The sequence below is a fragment of the Pipistrellus hanaki genome, assembly GCF_964339955.1.
Source record: "Pipistrellus hanaki genome assembly, chromosome: 3".
In the NCBI taxonomy this organism is placed as follows: Eukaryota; Metazoa; Chordata; class Mammalia; order Chiroptera; family Vespertilionidae; genus Pipistrellus; species Pipistrellus hanaki.
Window position 1 is genome coordinate 161,052,194 of NC_140505.1, and position 14,431 is coordinate 161,066,624.

General features: G+C 37.2%; 1 protein-coding gene across 2 annotated transcripts in view; it reads left to right on the forward strand.

Annotated features, from left to right (window-relative positions):
• The window catches only part of SLCO1A2 (solute carrier organic anion transporter family member 1A2), a 51,491-nt gene extending 37,060 nt beyond the window's left edge, over window positions 1-14,431 (forward strand). For both annotated transcript variants that reach the window (XM_084877239.1, XM_084877238.1), the window contains exons 8-15: window positions 387-605; window positions 1,590-1,754; window positions 2,991-3,186; window positions 4,778-4,943; window positions 5,910-6,082; window positions 7,931-7,995; window positions 8,528-8,645; window positions 12,728-14,431. In XM_084877239.1, the coding sequence (XP_084733365.1) occupies window positions 387-605; window positions 1,590-1,754; window positions 2,991-3,186; window positions 4,778-4,943; window positions 5,910-6,082; window positions 7,931-7,995; window positions 8,528-8,645; window positions 12,728-12,941 (1,316 nt within the window). In that variant the 3' untranslated portion in view covers window positions 12,942-14,431. The remainder of the gene's footprint in view (window positions 1-386; window positions 606-1,589; window positions 1,755-2,990; window positions 3,187-4,777; window positions 4,944-5,909; window positions 6,083-7,930; window positions 7,996-8,527; window positions 8,646-12,727) is intronic.

Genomic DNA, 14,431 nt, shown 5'->3' on the forward strand with positions numbered 1-14,431 from the left:
CTTATAGTTATTCAATAAGTACATATTTATAAATTCCTTACATGATAGAACATATTTCCAAACAAATTTATTGCTAGACATTATTATAACTCTATGCACTGACAGACAACTTTTTTTTTTTTTTTGTCTAAAGTTTTACATCTGTCTCCTTTTTCTCCAATTGACCCCCCCACCCCCAACCCCCCTGCGGCCAGCCATTCCCATCCCAGGCAAGCCTCCATCGCCCATGTATCTGTGTCCATTGTCAGATAACTTTTATGAATGTTTGAATTGTATACAAAGTATACTTGGATAGAACCTGAGAACAGTAATTTAATTTTTTTTCTGTAGTTCACATAGGAAATGACTAAAGCTAATAAAAAATATGTGTATATATTTTTTCACAGATGAGCTGACTATCACTCCAATTGATACTCGTTGGGTTGGTGCATGGTGGTTCGGCATTTTGATTTGTGCAGGAGTGAATGTGCTCACTGCCATTCCTTTTTTCTTTTTGCCCAAAACGCTTGCAAAGGAAGGATCAAAGGATAATGCTGACATTGTAAAAAATGACAAAGAAGAGAAACAAAAAGAAGTCAAGAAGGAAAACAATGGAATCACTAAAGGCAAATATAAAAATTTTAAATACAATATAATTTACTTTTTGTTTTATATAGATGTGTCTCTAAGTCAGCACTATAACATGCTAGGCTACATTAGGACAATTTGCCATTAACAGTCAGCAGTCAATAATGTCAGACATCCCTCTCACAATCTGGGACCACTGTCTCCTAACTGCTCACCTGCCTGCCTGCTTGATTGCCCCTTACTGTCCCCCCTGCCAGCCTGATCACCCCTAACTGCCTTTGCCTGCCGTCCTGGCCGCCCCCAACTGCAACCCCCACTGGCCTGGTAGCCCCTAAATGTCTCTCCCTCTCCCTCCCCCTCCTCCCTGCCACCAGCCTGGTTGCCCCACACAGCCTGTTGTTCAGTCGTTTGGTCATTCCTTACTAACCCCCCTGCTGGCCTGGTAGCCCCACTCAGTTGCTATTCAGTCATTTGGTTGTCCCTCACTAACCCCCCTGCTGGCCTTGTCGCCGCATGCAGCCTGCTGTTGGATCATTACTGTGACAGCATCCTGGACAATTTGCATATTCCTCTATTATTAGTATAGATGTTTAGGAATGATAATATCAATATTAGAGTGTGAACTTCTATATCAAATTGATTTTCTTTCAGACGTTAGAGAATAGGACAAATAATATCTTTCATTCCAGATGATCTCTAGAGAAGAAAGGATATTAATTAGAAGGATAAAATGAAGTGGTATGAATGCAGACAATGTTTTGGTTTTTCCTTAAGACACAATAGTAACTTAGTGAAGACAAAACTATTGTGCTATGATACCTATCTAGTCAGCTGTCACTGACTTGCAGAAGCTGCCAACAACAAATGGCATAACTTCAGCTTCTAAGAGGTAAAAAGAGTTAGCAATGTGTGCATTACAAAACAGGAAAGCAATTTGGAGGGCAAGTTGATGTTTCAGAAAAAGTCTATCAGAAAATGCAGAAATGAGTTAGTTTGACATTGTTGTCTCTCTTCCCTTTCAGATTTTTTACCATTCATGAAAAGACTTTTTTGTAACCCAGTTTACATGCTTTTTATGCTAATAAGTGTGGTACAGTTCAATGCATTTATTAACATGATGTTCTTCATGCCTAAATACGTGGAACAGCAATATGGGAAGTCAACTTCAGATGCAATCTTTCTAATTGGTACGTTTGTCCTCTTCAGCATTAGTAGCCCACTCCCTTCCTCACCCCTGAAATGGTAAACAGAGTGATGATGGGTCTAGGAAACTCCTAAATTAATATGTTAGGATATTTTTGTCTCTGATACATTTCTCCCTTCTCTTCAATGAAATCAACAAAGGCTCTCTCTCTCTCCAGACACAAATTCAAAACATTTCTGAAAATCTCAAGGAATGCACAAATTAGTTACAATTTTCAGATAGCCAATCTATTAATGAAAAAAAAAAAAAAAAAAAGTAAGAGAATGAATTCGTTAGGAGTCAATGTTTTGCTCTCAGATTTTACTCTTGGCTCCCAGTCATGAATTTCATGGTTCCCCTGGTCCCCCTGGTGGTTTCAGGTGTCTCTGCAGCCCATAGATTCTGATTTTCTTGTGACCACATGACTACAGCACCCTCCCCTCTCCCCATTTAGGTTTCTCTAAGGATCTCTTTACAGTTTTGAAAGTGAATTTCTTAAATTATCTGCATCCAGATCACCTAGAGTGTTAGTTAAAAGTTCAGATACCTGGTGCCCACCTTAGACATACTGACTCAGACATACTGAATCTCTGGTGTGGGGCTCTGGAATCAATTTTTAACAACCTCTTACAAGGGTGTAATTCAGTGAGCAGATCCTATGTAAGAATGCAACCCAAGGCTGTCTTTTCCTTTTCCTTCTTTTTTCCTTGTGTGGAGGGAGGAGTAGCAGCAAGACATGCATTGTAAATACAATTGGCAATCACAGGTAGTAACCTTTTAAAGTATCTTAAACTGTGCCAAATTCTTAACTAAAATGGGAATAAACAACAGCAAAATCACATAAATCATATATATATATATATATATATATATATATATATATATATCCCCAAAATGGAAAGCAATAAATTACTGGTCGGTCATCTTTGACTTGTCGCTTCTGCCTGGATTCTACATAACATTTTATCTCCTTCTGTTATCAATTAAATGAATGATAACAGATTTTCAAAATATACTTTGACATTGAGGGGTATTTAAAAATCTCTCTGTAGATAGCATGTAGTTAAGTAGGGATAAAATTAAATCAGCCATATTTACTGTGAAATGGACCTAAATGGTTTTTTTTTTTTTTATGTAAGACGTGCTTGATATCTTTTCTGCAGTCTATAGTTAGATAAAAGTAATATCATATTGTTCCTTTGCTAAGTCACATTGTAAATAACATTTCTTGCATTTATAGGCATTTACAACTTACCTCCAATATGTATTGGATATATATTCGGCGGATTAATGATGAAAAAGTTCAAAATTACTGTCAAACAAGCTGCCCACATAGCATTTTGGTTATCTTTCATTGATTTTATTCTCTACTTTTCATGTTTTTTCATGATCTGTGATGATTCTTCAGTTGCTGGCATAACCACCGATTATAAAGGGTATGTTTTGTTAAATAAAGAATGCTATACATGTGAATAGTTAATAACACATTTTCTCCAATGATTATCCATGACCAGACCATTTGCTAATGATAGCAACTATGGTCTTTCATCTTTCCTTCATCTGTCAATTACAACCAAATGTATTCAGGCTCCAGATTTAATAAAAAGGATGGGGATATATCACAGGGTTGGTGAGTTTATGATTGCACATGTGTCTATGTGTATGTCTTTGTAATATCCTACTAGATATTAAAGTGATATAAAAAGAAACTACTTATAGTTTTAGGTTGCATTGGGATATGTTATCTAAATATTTTGTATTCTCAGAAATGGGTAAAATTAAGAGTTGAGCATACATCCTCAATCACTTTCATGTTTCCACAATAAGCTTAAATTTAGCTTAACCCAATCTTGATACATAATGCAGTAACTCATATAAATTCATGTATTTCATTTGTATAGTTATGTATCATTGTTCAGTAGTTTTAGGTTTATATTTTGAGGGTTTTCTGGGTCTATAGGAAGGTTGGGTGTGCTAGAAACTGTGCTCTCTGATCGAGCAGGCTCACAGTCCACTTTCTCTCACTGAGTGAGGCCATAGGATAAGCTGCATGATTCAGTGGGATCATTGGCTAAGGCTGCTGATTGTGTTAAGCCATTGGTAGGGCTGTAGGCTGGGCTCTGCGGCTGTGCAGTGCTATAGGCTTGGCTTCATGGTCTGGCAGTGTGTTATGCTGGGTTTTGAGGATGCTATGGGCTATTGGTTATGTGAGGTCAGAAGCTATAAAGCTATACTGAACAGTAGAGCAGGGCTACCAGCTTGACTCCCTGCCTTAGTGAGGTTGTAGGATGAGCCCAGGTTCCCTGGCCGGGCTTCCTGGATGGATGGTCATCAAGATGGCAGCACTGATTGTTCCTGATACAGTTTTATATTATACAATTAAATATATTTGTTTACACATATTTTCTAGTTATGTTTCTGGAGCTAAATGTATTATCTATAATGTTGGACTTACAGATTTTGTTAAAAATGTGTTTTTATTGATTTGAGGGAGAGATCAATGGAGAGGGAGAGAGAGAAACATTTATCGGTGGCCTCCCGTATGCACCCGAACCCGTAACCTGGGCCAGTGACCTTTTGGTGCATGAGATGACATTCAACTAACTGAGCCACCCTGAGAAGGGCCAGATTTTGACCTTAAAGTGAGCTCTTGAGATTGCATTAATAGAATATGATCTCTCTTGTTACTTTCCATGATGTGGATCAACCATAGGGATTAGGGCAACTTTATTTTTGAGTTCTAATACTTGGAAAAACACCTCCCATATGGTAGGCACTCAACTGGTTTTTGATCATCATCTATTTGTTTATGTACAATAAATCATTGAAAAAAGTGGCTATGTGGTCACTGAAGCAGCTATCTTTTATGCCCTACCTATAATCCCCAGGCCTCACACTGATGGTTGGGAGTTTTCTGTTTCTATTTTGGGGAAGAAAAAATTTAATTGTGGACTTAGATGAAAAAAAGAAAGAGAAAATGGTCTAATAGTCTTTCAATATTCATGATATTATTTTAACTCATTTCAGAATGCAACAAGATTTACACATTGGAAATGTCATCCTTGATGATTGCAATCTGGGTTGTAACTGTCCCACTAAAACATGGGATCCCGTGTGTGGAAGCAATGGTTTGTCATATATGTCAGCTTGTCTTGCTGGTTGTGAGACGTTTGTTGGAACAGGAGTGAACATGGTAACATAACCTATTGGCTTTTTAAACAACATTTTAGATTTATGAACTATATTGGCACTTTCCAACTGAACTGGGCCCACATTTGATAAAAATACAATTATAGTCTTTCACCTAAACCAAATTATTTTGTAGAAAATAAATAAATTTTTTTTTTCATATGCTCACTTGTTTTACCTTTTACTTCCTAGGTCTTATTTTAGAGTGTCTGAGCACTGATCTTTAATTTTATAGCAGTTGACATTATTAGTCAGATAATTTGTTTTAAAAATACTCTGGGCTGAAATAGTTTTATCATTGAGATAAAGTTGACAGCTTGATCTCAAGCATCCAGTGAATTGTTTTGCTGGAGTTTTTTTTTCTGTGCATACGTATGCACATGTTACCTATGTGTTCTGCATTCTGAGAGCTTTGCAAGATGGATTTAGGCATGTTTTCTTGTCTAAAAATGTTGGCTGGTGATAATAGTAAACATAAATTTTGAGTCTTATTAAAACCTGGAAACATACAAGAATTCCAAAAAGAATGAACCTTACTCTGTTTTTGAAATAAACTATATATATATATATATATATATATATATATATATATATATATATATATATATTTAAAACAAAGCTTTACTTATCTTAATTATCTAAATATTTCAACTGAGCATTCTGGAATAAATTTTGTTTCTCATACTTAGTATTGTGACAAAACAGTAAGTCTTTTTTAAAAGCATGACTTCAGGATAGGTGAACTATTGCAAATGTACTCCATATATTTAGAGAGAAATGCCATGTTTCTGAAACTATCCCTCTATGTTTTTTCACTTTTTGTTATGATCCTGAGAGACACAATAAAGGAGATGAGAATAAAAGGAATATGCAGTCTCCATTTTGATCCGATGGGGGATGTAAAAATTATTTGAGATCTGTGTTTAAGATTTTTCTTCCTTAAAGAGGATAATGTATTATTTTTTGACAGATGTTCCATAACTGTAGCTGCATTCAAGCCTCAGGAAATTCATCTGCAGTTCTTGGGCTGTGTGACAAAGGACATGACTGTTCCATGATGCTCCAGTACTATTTAATCTTGTCGTCAATCAGCAGCTTCATTTACTCTTTATCTGCCATACCTGGATATATGGTTCTCCTGAGGTACACAAATTATTTTCTTTATTTAGATTCCTTTCTGGCCATTTATTAAGGTAACTTTCTCAAAAAGCCAGATGGAGCTCACAGCCTAGGAATTCAATGCTTTAATATGTCATTCACTAAGAGTTTTGCATTAAAGCATTATTGAATTTTGTGAAATTTTAAAGGTAGCCCTACACATGTTCATCTGTTGACTTTTCCCTCTGTTTCTTTTATTCCTTATTTTTAAGAGTTAATTTAGGGAAATTCTAATTGTTTAACACAAAAAGAGACACATCTATGTCATAAGGTTACAAGGAAATACCAATAAGATGATGCTTTTGCTAAAAAAAAAAAATGCATTGCATCCTTTTGTGAAGAAAGCGGCTTTTATTTCCTTAGCCCTTATTTAATCAGGGAAGGAAATGGAATACAGAGGAGCTCTCCATGTGAATTCTTTGAGCAGGTAGCACTGCTGATGCTGAAACGAGTGAGGCGCAAACAGTGGCACTGGAGAAGAATTATAGTCTTCATTTCTACTTACAGGCATTTCAGGCAACAGTGAAAAGGTGGGAGAATGTCTTGAGAGAAAAATACATCAGTGTGACTTGAAATTATACCAAATCACTTAACATATGTTTGCTTTGGAGTTTTTCATCACTTTCCTTGAAAAATTTTTTATTATTTCTTTCCTCCTTGCATTTACTTGTGTAAATTATTGGCTTTCCTGTAATTTGCTAATACAAATAATTCAAAAATAGCTAGGGATGCATTGTTCTTGTTTTAGGCTAAAGGTTGAACCATTAGAATCAGAACTATTACTTCAATGAGAGGATAGAAATGAACTGATATGGAATATTTTCTCCTTTGACAACTTTCTGATAGAAATGAATGAGGAAAAGTTTTGGGTAAAATGCCAAGAACCGGAAGTGCTGTCTACTTACTGTACAGGCTACAAACTGGATAATTAGGCCTTGAATAACCAAGACTAGAGCATGCAAGGAAATTCTAATGCTCAGTGTGTTACTAATACACAAAGAATCTTTTGAAGAAATTATGATAGTAGTCTCTGGCCAGGTAGCTTACTTGGTTAGAGCATCATCGCTATAATAAGACAGGGTTGTGGGTTAGAGCTCCAATCAAGGCACATACAATAGTCAATCTTTAAATGCATAAATAAGTGGAGCAACAAATCAATGTCAATCTCTCTCTCTCTCTCTCTCTCTCTCTCTCTCTCTCTCTTCCTCTCATCAATAAATAAAAGTTAAGAAAAAAGAAATTAATCTATTTATTTATTTTTTTTAAAATGGCTTTATTTGATTTTTTAAAAAAAATATTTGTATTGATTTTAGAGAGGAAGGAAGAGAAAGAGATAGAAGCATCAATGATGAGAGAGAATCATTGATTGGCTGCCTTCTGCACGTGCCTCCCACTGGAAATTTAGCTCACATGGGGCCATGTGCCCTGACTGGGAATCGAACTGTGTCCTCCTGGTTCATAGGTCGATGCCCAACCACAGAGCCACCCTGACCAGGCCAAAAGTTGCTTTATTTTTAAAACATTTCACACAATCCACAACCCCTATCTTTTGGCAACCATCACATTGTTCTCTGCATCTATGTGTCTGCTTCTGCTTTGATTTGCTTATTCATTTGTATTTTTTTTTTTAGATTCCATATACAAGTGAAAACATATAGTACTTGTCTTTCTCTGTCTGACTTACTTCATTTAACGTAATACCCTCTAGGTCCATCTATGTTTTTGCAAATGATAACATTTCAGTCATTTTTTTATTGCTGAGAAATATTCCACCATTGCATATGGTAGTTTTAAAATCTCATTATTTTATTTGTGAATTCATTTCTCTTTTAGGTGTATTAAGCCTGAAGAGAAGTCTCTTGGTGTGGGAGTGCATGCATTTTCCACAAGAGTATTTGGTAAAAAATAGTCATTTCCCCCCAATATTATATCAGACCATTATTAAATACTAAGTAAATTAACTCACTCTATCAGAGCAAGAGTCTAGCAAATATCCCTTCCACTTTAGATAGCATTCTGTAATTAGTATGAGGATGAAGTGCAAAAAGGACTAGAGAACTTCCTTCTTTTACTTAAAAAAAGTCCTATTTAAACTTAATTCTACTTTTCATCTATTGGATTTAAAAATCAAATGAACAGGAAATCCTGTTAAAACATTGCAGAAAAAAATATAATCATGAATTCAATGTTTTTCTCTATCAATAGTTTTTTGTTGCATTTGTCCACAAGATTACTTATCCTTTATAATCTAGAAACTTTAAGAGTAAAAGTAATTTCTAATCTCTCTAAAAAAAAAAGTCAAGTATTAAATTTAGATATTGTTAATTTTGTTGGTTCTTTAAATAGAGGAAATTAAAATTCTCCCAAACAGTATAATCCATCTTAATTCTTACCTTCTTGATAGAGTTTTCTTTCTCTCTTTTATTGTAGCTGGAATCCCTGCACCTATATATTTTGGAGCTTTAATGGACACCACATGTTTACATTGGGCAACTTTTAAATGTGGTGAGTCAGGAGCATGCAGGATATATGATTCCACCAACTTCAGGTAAAGATAATAATTTTTAAAAAGAATTATTTTCTTAGCATAGACTGCATAAAATGTCACCAATCATCCTATATAATAAAAGCCCAATATGCTAAGTCTCTGGTTGTCTGGTCAGCCGTTCAACCAATCAAAACATAATCTATACTAATAAAAGAGAAACATGCAAATTGACCATACTTCTGCTATGCCCACAAGCCACACCCACCAGCCAATCAGGAGAGTATGCAAATTAACCCAAATAAGATGGAAGCGGTCACAGAGCTGGAATGAGGAGGAGGCTTGGGTTTCCCCGGTTATGGAGGAAGCCAAGCTTTCCACCTGCCCTGGCCAGCCCTGGCCTCCTCTCAAGGCTACAAAGTTTTAATTATAGAAGATAAATAAGTCCCAATAAAAATGGTGGTAGCCGCAGAACTGGAGTGAGGAGGAGACTTGGGTTGCCCCTGGCAATGGAGGAAGCCAAGTTTCCCACCTGCCCTGGATGGCCCCTGTCTCCACTCAAGGCTACAAAGTTTTAATTATAGAAGATAAATAAATCCCAGATACTTGCTTCCAGCCAGCCCTGGCCTCCACTCAAGGAGGCAGGGGCTGGCTGGAAGCAAAAAAAAAAAAAAAAAAAAAAAGAAAGAAAGAAAGGAAGGGCTGGGAGCTTGTGTTGCCAGGGAGTGATGAGGCCATGATGAGACAGCAGGTGTGGGGTTGGTGGGGGCTGGAGCCACTGGGGGTAAGCAGACCAGCAGGGGGCCAGTTGGAAGTGATCAGGACAGCAGGAGGGAGCAGTTTGGAGTGAGCAGGCCAACAGGGGGGCAGAAGGGGAGGTGGGAGTGAGCAGGCCAACGGGGGTTGGCAGTTGCAGGTGATCAGGCTGGTGGAGTGCATTTGGGGGCAAGCAGGCCAGTATGGGGGGCAATTTTGGGCAAGCAGGCTGTCAGGCAGAGTGGTTAGGGGCAATCAGGCAAGCAGGCAGGCAGGTAAGTGACTAGAAACAGCAGTCCCAGATTGTGAGAGAGATGTCCAACTGCCAATTTAGGCCCGATCCCTGTAAATTGGCAGTAGGACATCCTTCGAGGGATTCCAGATTGAAGAGGGTGCAGGCTGTACTGAGGAACACCCCTCCCCATGCATGAATTTCATGCACTGGTCCACTAGAATGCTAATGATATGCTCAGGCCACTCAACCACTTACTATAATGTGCACTGACCACCAGGGGGCAGACAGTTGACTGGTCAACTAGTTGCTATTTTGTGCACTGACCACCAGGGGGCAAATGCTCCGACTGGAACCCTGTTTCCCCGAAAATAAGACAGTGTCTTATATTAATTTTTGCTCCCAAAGATGCACTAGGTCTTATTTTCAGGGGATGTCTTATTTTTCCATGAAGAAGAATATGGTACACATTTATTGTTAAATGAAAATAAAGGAAATTTATTACCTGTATATGGTACGGTAGTACGGTAGTTGTCAACACAAACCAGACAAACTGTGCATCCTACAGTATCAAGAATTTACTCATTTATTCAATGACAATCATGTCATCATCTTCTGGAACATCATCATAACAATCCAATTCCTGAATTTCCTGGTGAATTTCTTGTGACTCCATTTCTTTTAGAATCAGTGGACCAAGTCTCTCATGTTTAGCCTGGGGGCGGGGGGGGGGGGTGCGCCTTATATTTCACTCAGAAGGAAACCTGTAAGTAGGTCTTATTTTCGGAGGATGTCTTATTTTCGGGGAAACACTGTAGGTTAGTTTGCTGCTGGGATCTGTCCAATCAGGACATGCCCTAAAGCCAATCTCCTGCATCCCTCCCTGGCCCTGATCATGCACTGGTGGGGTCCCTCAGCCTGGCCTGCACCCTCTTGCAATTCAGGACCCCTCAGGGGATGTTGGGGAGCTAGTTTCGGCCCCATCCTGTAGGCCAGGCCAAGGGACCTCACTGCATAAATTTGTGCACCAGACCTCTAATGTCTAATATTTTCTTTGCCAAGTGACTAGTCTACTTATTGTTTTGTTTTCAGAATAGATATTGATCCTATATCCCCACTTTTATTTATGTGCTAGAACTCCATTTTCTCAATATGAGAAAGTACTTGATAAATGTAAACATGGATGATTTCCTAACTTAGCCTTTCAAAATGTTGTTTGTTTGTTTAATTGTTTGCAGTCAATGCATTATTGAAGGTAATGCTATACATGAGCTATCTATCGAAATTATTTTATTCTCTAAAGCAGCAATTTTAATCCTTTTCTTTTCATGGCATATATAAACTAATTACTAAAATTCTGCAGCACACCAAATATATATATATATTTGCCAATTTGACAAAAGAAAAGTTAAGTTTGATTTATTCACACTGGACAGCTATTGTTGTATTGATTGTTGTAATTTTTTTATTTGAAAATTTAAGGGAAAAGAGGTCAGTGCCCTTGACTAAATAGTCAGGGATCACATGTTTTAAAAATTCTTGCACACAGCTAAAAATTGCTGATCTAAAGTGTCCCATTTCATCCTCCATCATTTTAGCATCTTACTAGCTTGAATCCTTACTTCCTTTCACCAAATACCTCTGATCTCCAAAGTGATACTTGTTCTCTCTCATTAAATTTCACTGTCACAATATTCTTCATGTCTCTTAAAGGCTTATTATTTTTTTGTTTTGTTAATCAAAATCTGATTTTGAACAAAACACAGGATATTAACAAGTTTTTGAACAAAACTCTTCCATTTTTCTCTTTCTATTTTGGATATCAGAATTTGGTTTAAATTTGAATTAAGTTCTCCTAATGGGGCAGTATTATGCCAATTATTTAAAATGTAAAAAACATATAAAATAATTGTATAAACCATAAATGTATACATATATATACTTTGTAAAACTTTAAAAATAAATGAGGAACAAAATTAATGATATTCAACATAATGTTATATCTGGGATGGTTTAGAAAGCATTAGGATTATAGGGTACACAGAGGACTTAAATGTATTAGTATTTTCTGCTAAATCGGTCTGAAATAAAAGTAGCAAAATTTATTAATTTTAAAAACCTTCATAGTGAGTTAAGACTTGTTTAATTTTTTTCCCTGTACTCTTGGAATGTTTCATAATAAAATTACATTTTAGAAGTAGAAAGACGAAAATACAAAGCAGAAATTAATAGGCTACATAACATAGATGTAACAAAAAAAATGTTGTGTTTTTGCAAACTTTAAAATATAATAATGGCAGTTAATCTAGAAAGACAAATAAAGAGAGGTAACACAAATAAACAGTATTATGAATGAAAAAGGGCCCTGGCCAGGTGGCTTAGTTGGTTGAAGAATCATCTCATTCATCAAAGAGTTGCAGGTTCAATTCCTGATGAAGGCACATATCTAGATTTTACTTTGATTCCAAGTCAGAGCATGTACAGAAGGCAATTAATCAATATTTCTCTCTCACATCAATGTCCCTCCACCCATTTTTGCTCTCTTTCCTTCAAATCAATAAAAAATATTTTCCAGTGAGGATTAAAAATGAAAAAGGGAATATAAGTACAGTTACTTATGGGTTTTAGATATAACAAGTTGGAAACATATTGAATGAGAATTTTCTAAACAAATATATATTACCAAAATTTTACTATAAGTATATAAAAACATGAATATTTTATATCAATTTAAACGGAATCAAACAAAATTCCCATCTCTAAAAGCACCAAGTCCAAGCTTTACAAATCTTTGGTGATCTGTTGATAATGGCGATTCTTTAGGAGTATTTTTGTTAAACACTGGCCTAGAAGTGCCATCACTGTCAGTATTCAATTTAAGTTGGAATGTCTAGTCAATGTAAACAAATAAAAATAATACTGAAAGATCAGAAAAAAAAAGGATTTTCTGGATGAAAAATTCTAAAGAAACCATTTTAACAAAAATTAATAAGTGAGTTCAGCAAAGTTGCGTATGTATGATCAACATGCAAAACAATTAGCTGCTGTTGTTCTTATGGGAATAAAATATCGATAATTAAAGATCTACAGAACTAGTTGGTATTCACCATACTGTCTATATAAAATTTAATATGTTTCAACTTCTGTTTTTTGACAGACACCTCTACCTTGGATTGCCAGCAGCACTAAGAGGATTAAGCTATATTCCAGGGATTTTTATCCTAATTATTTTGAGGAAGCGTCCTCTACCTGGTGAAAATACCACTTCAGGAGCTATGCCTATAGAGGCAAAGGTTACAGGGAATGAGTGCCAAGAAATGGACCAAATTTCCAAAGTTTCGAGTAATGATGTATTGAAAACTAAAATGTAATATCCTCCCAGAGTTGAAGAACACTCTATAACTTAACTGTTTGTAAAGACCAATAAAGGTACTGCAGGTAACCTTTTCTTGTCTAGGAACCTAAAAAAGTTTTTCCACTTAGGGTAAAAAATAAAGAGTTCACTGATGGTATTTCTGAGCCATCAATGGCACTTGAGGTTTTCCTTAGATGGACATTTATAACAACCCTAAGGACTGGATATTAGGGCCAGCTTTATTATTTAAAATTTTTTTGTTAATCCTCGCCCAAGAATATATTTCTATTAATTTCTATAGATAGGAAGGGGGGAGGAGGAGAGAGAGAGAGATGTAGAAACATCAAAGTGAGAAACATTGATCAATTGCCTCCCTGTGATAGAAACCACAACCTAGGTGTGTGCCCTGACTGGGAATCAAACCCACAACCTTTTGGTGTACTGGATGGCACTCCTACCAACTGAGCCACCCGATCAGGCCTACAGCCAACTTAGTATTTATGTTAAAACAGCAATTTCTCTTTTAACTTACATACAATAAGAATATATTTTCTGCATTGTCTTTTCCAAATGATTCTAAAAATTCCCTGTTATGAAAATCTATTTAATTCCATTGAGCATCTGTTTTGGTATTGGGGTTAGAAACTGGAATTCTCATCCTGCTTATGTGAATATTTATTTTATTCAAATTTATTGCTTCCAATTGAAAGAAGCCTATGCTGTTTTCTTTTATTTATAAACTAGAGTCCCAGTGCACAAAATTCTTGCATGGAGTGGGTGTGTCCCTCAGCCCCGCCTGCACCCTCTACAATTTGGGACCCCTCAAGGGATGTCTGATTGCCTGTTTAGGTCCAATTCCTCTCACAATCCAGGACTGCTGGCTCCCAGCTCCTCACCAGCCTGCCTTCCTGATTGCCCCTAACTGCTTCTGCATGCCAGCCTGATCACCCCTAAACACTCTGCTGCCAGCCTGATTGATGCCTAACTGCTCCCCTGCCAGCCTCTTTGACCCTAACTGCCTTCCCCTTCAGGCCTGGTCACCCCTAACTGCCCTCCCTTGCAGGCTTGATTGCCCCCAACTGCCCTCCCTTTCAACTGTCCTCTCAACTGCCCTACCCTGCTGGCCATCTTGTAGTGGCCATCTTGTGTCCATATGGGGACAGGATCTTTGACTACATGGGGGCAGCCATCTTGTGTGTTGGAGTGATGGTCAATCTGTATATTACTCTTTTATTAGATAGGATAGAGGCATGGTGCATGGGTGGGAGCCAGCTGGTTTGCCCTGAAAGCTGTCTCAGATCAGGGTGGGAGTTCCCTTGAGGTGTGGGGCGGCCTGGGCGAGGGGCCTGTGATGGTTTGCAGGACAGCCATGCCCCTTTGCGACCCAAGCGGAGGCCCTGGTATCTGGAATTTATTTACTTTCTACAATTGAAACTTTGTAGCCTGGAGTGGAGCCAACCCTCCTGCTCCCTTCATGGCTGCAGGGAGGGATTTCTGTTTGGATTT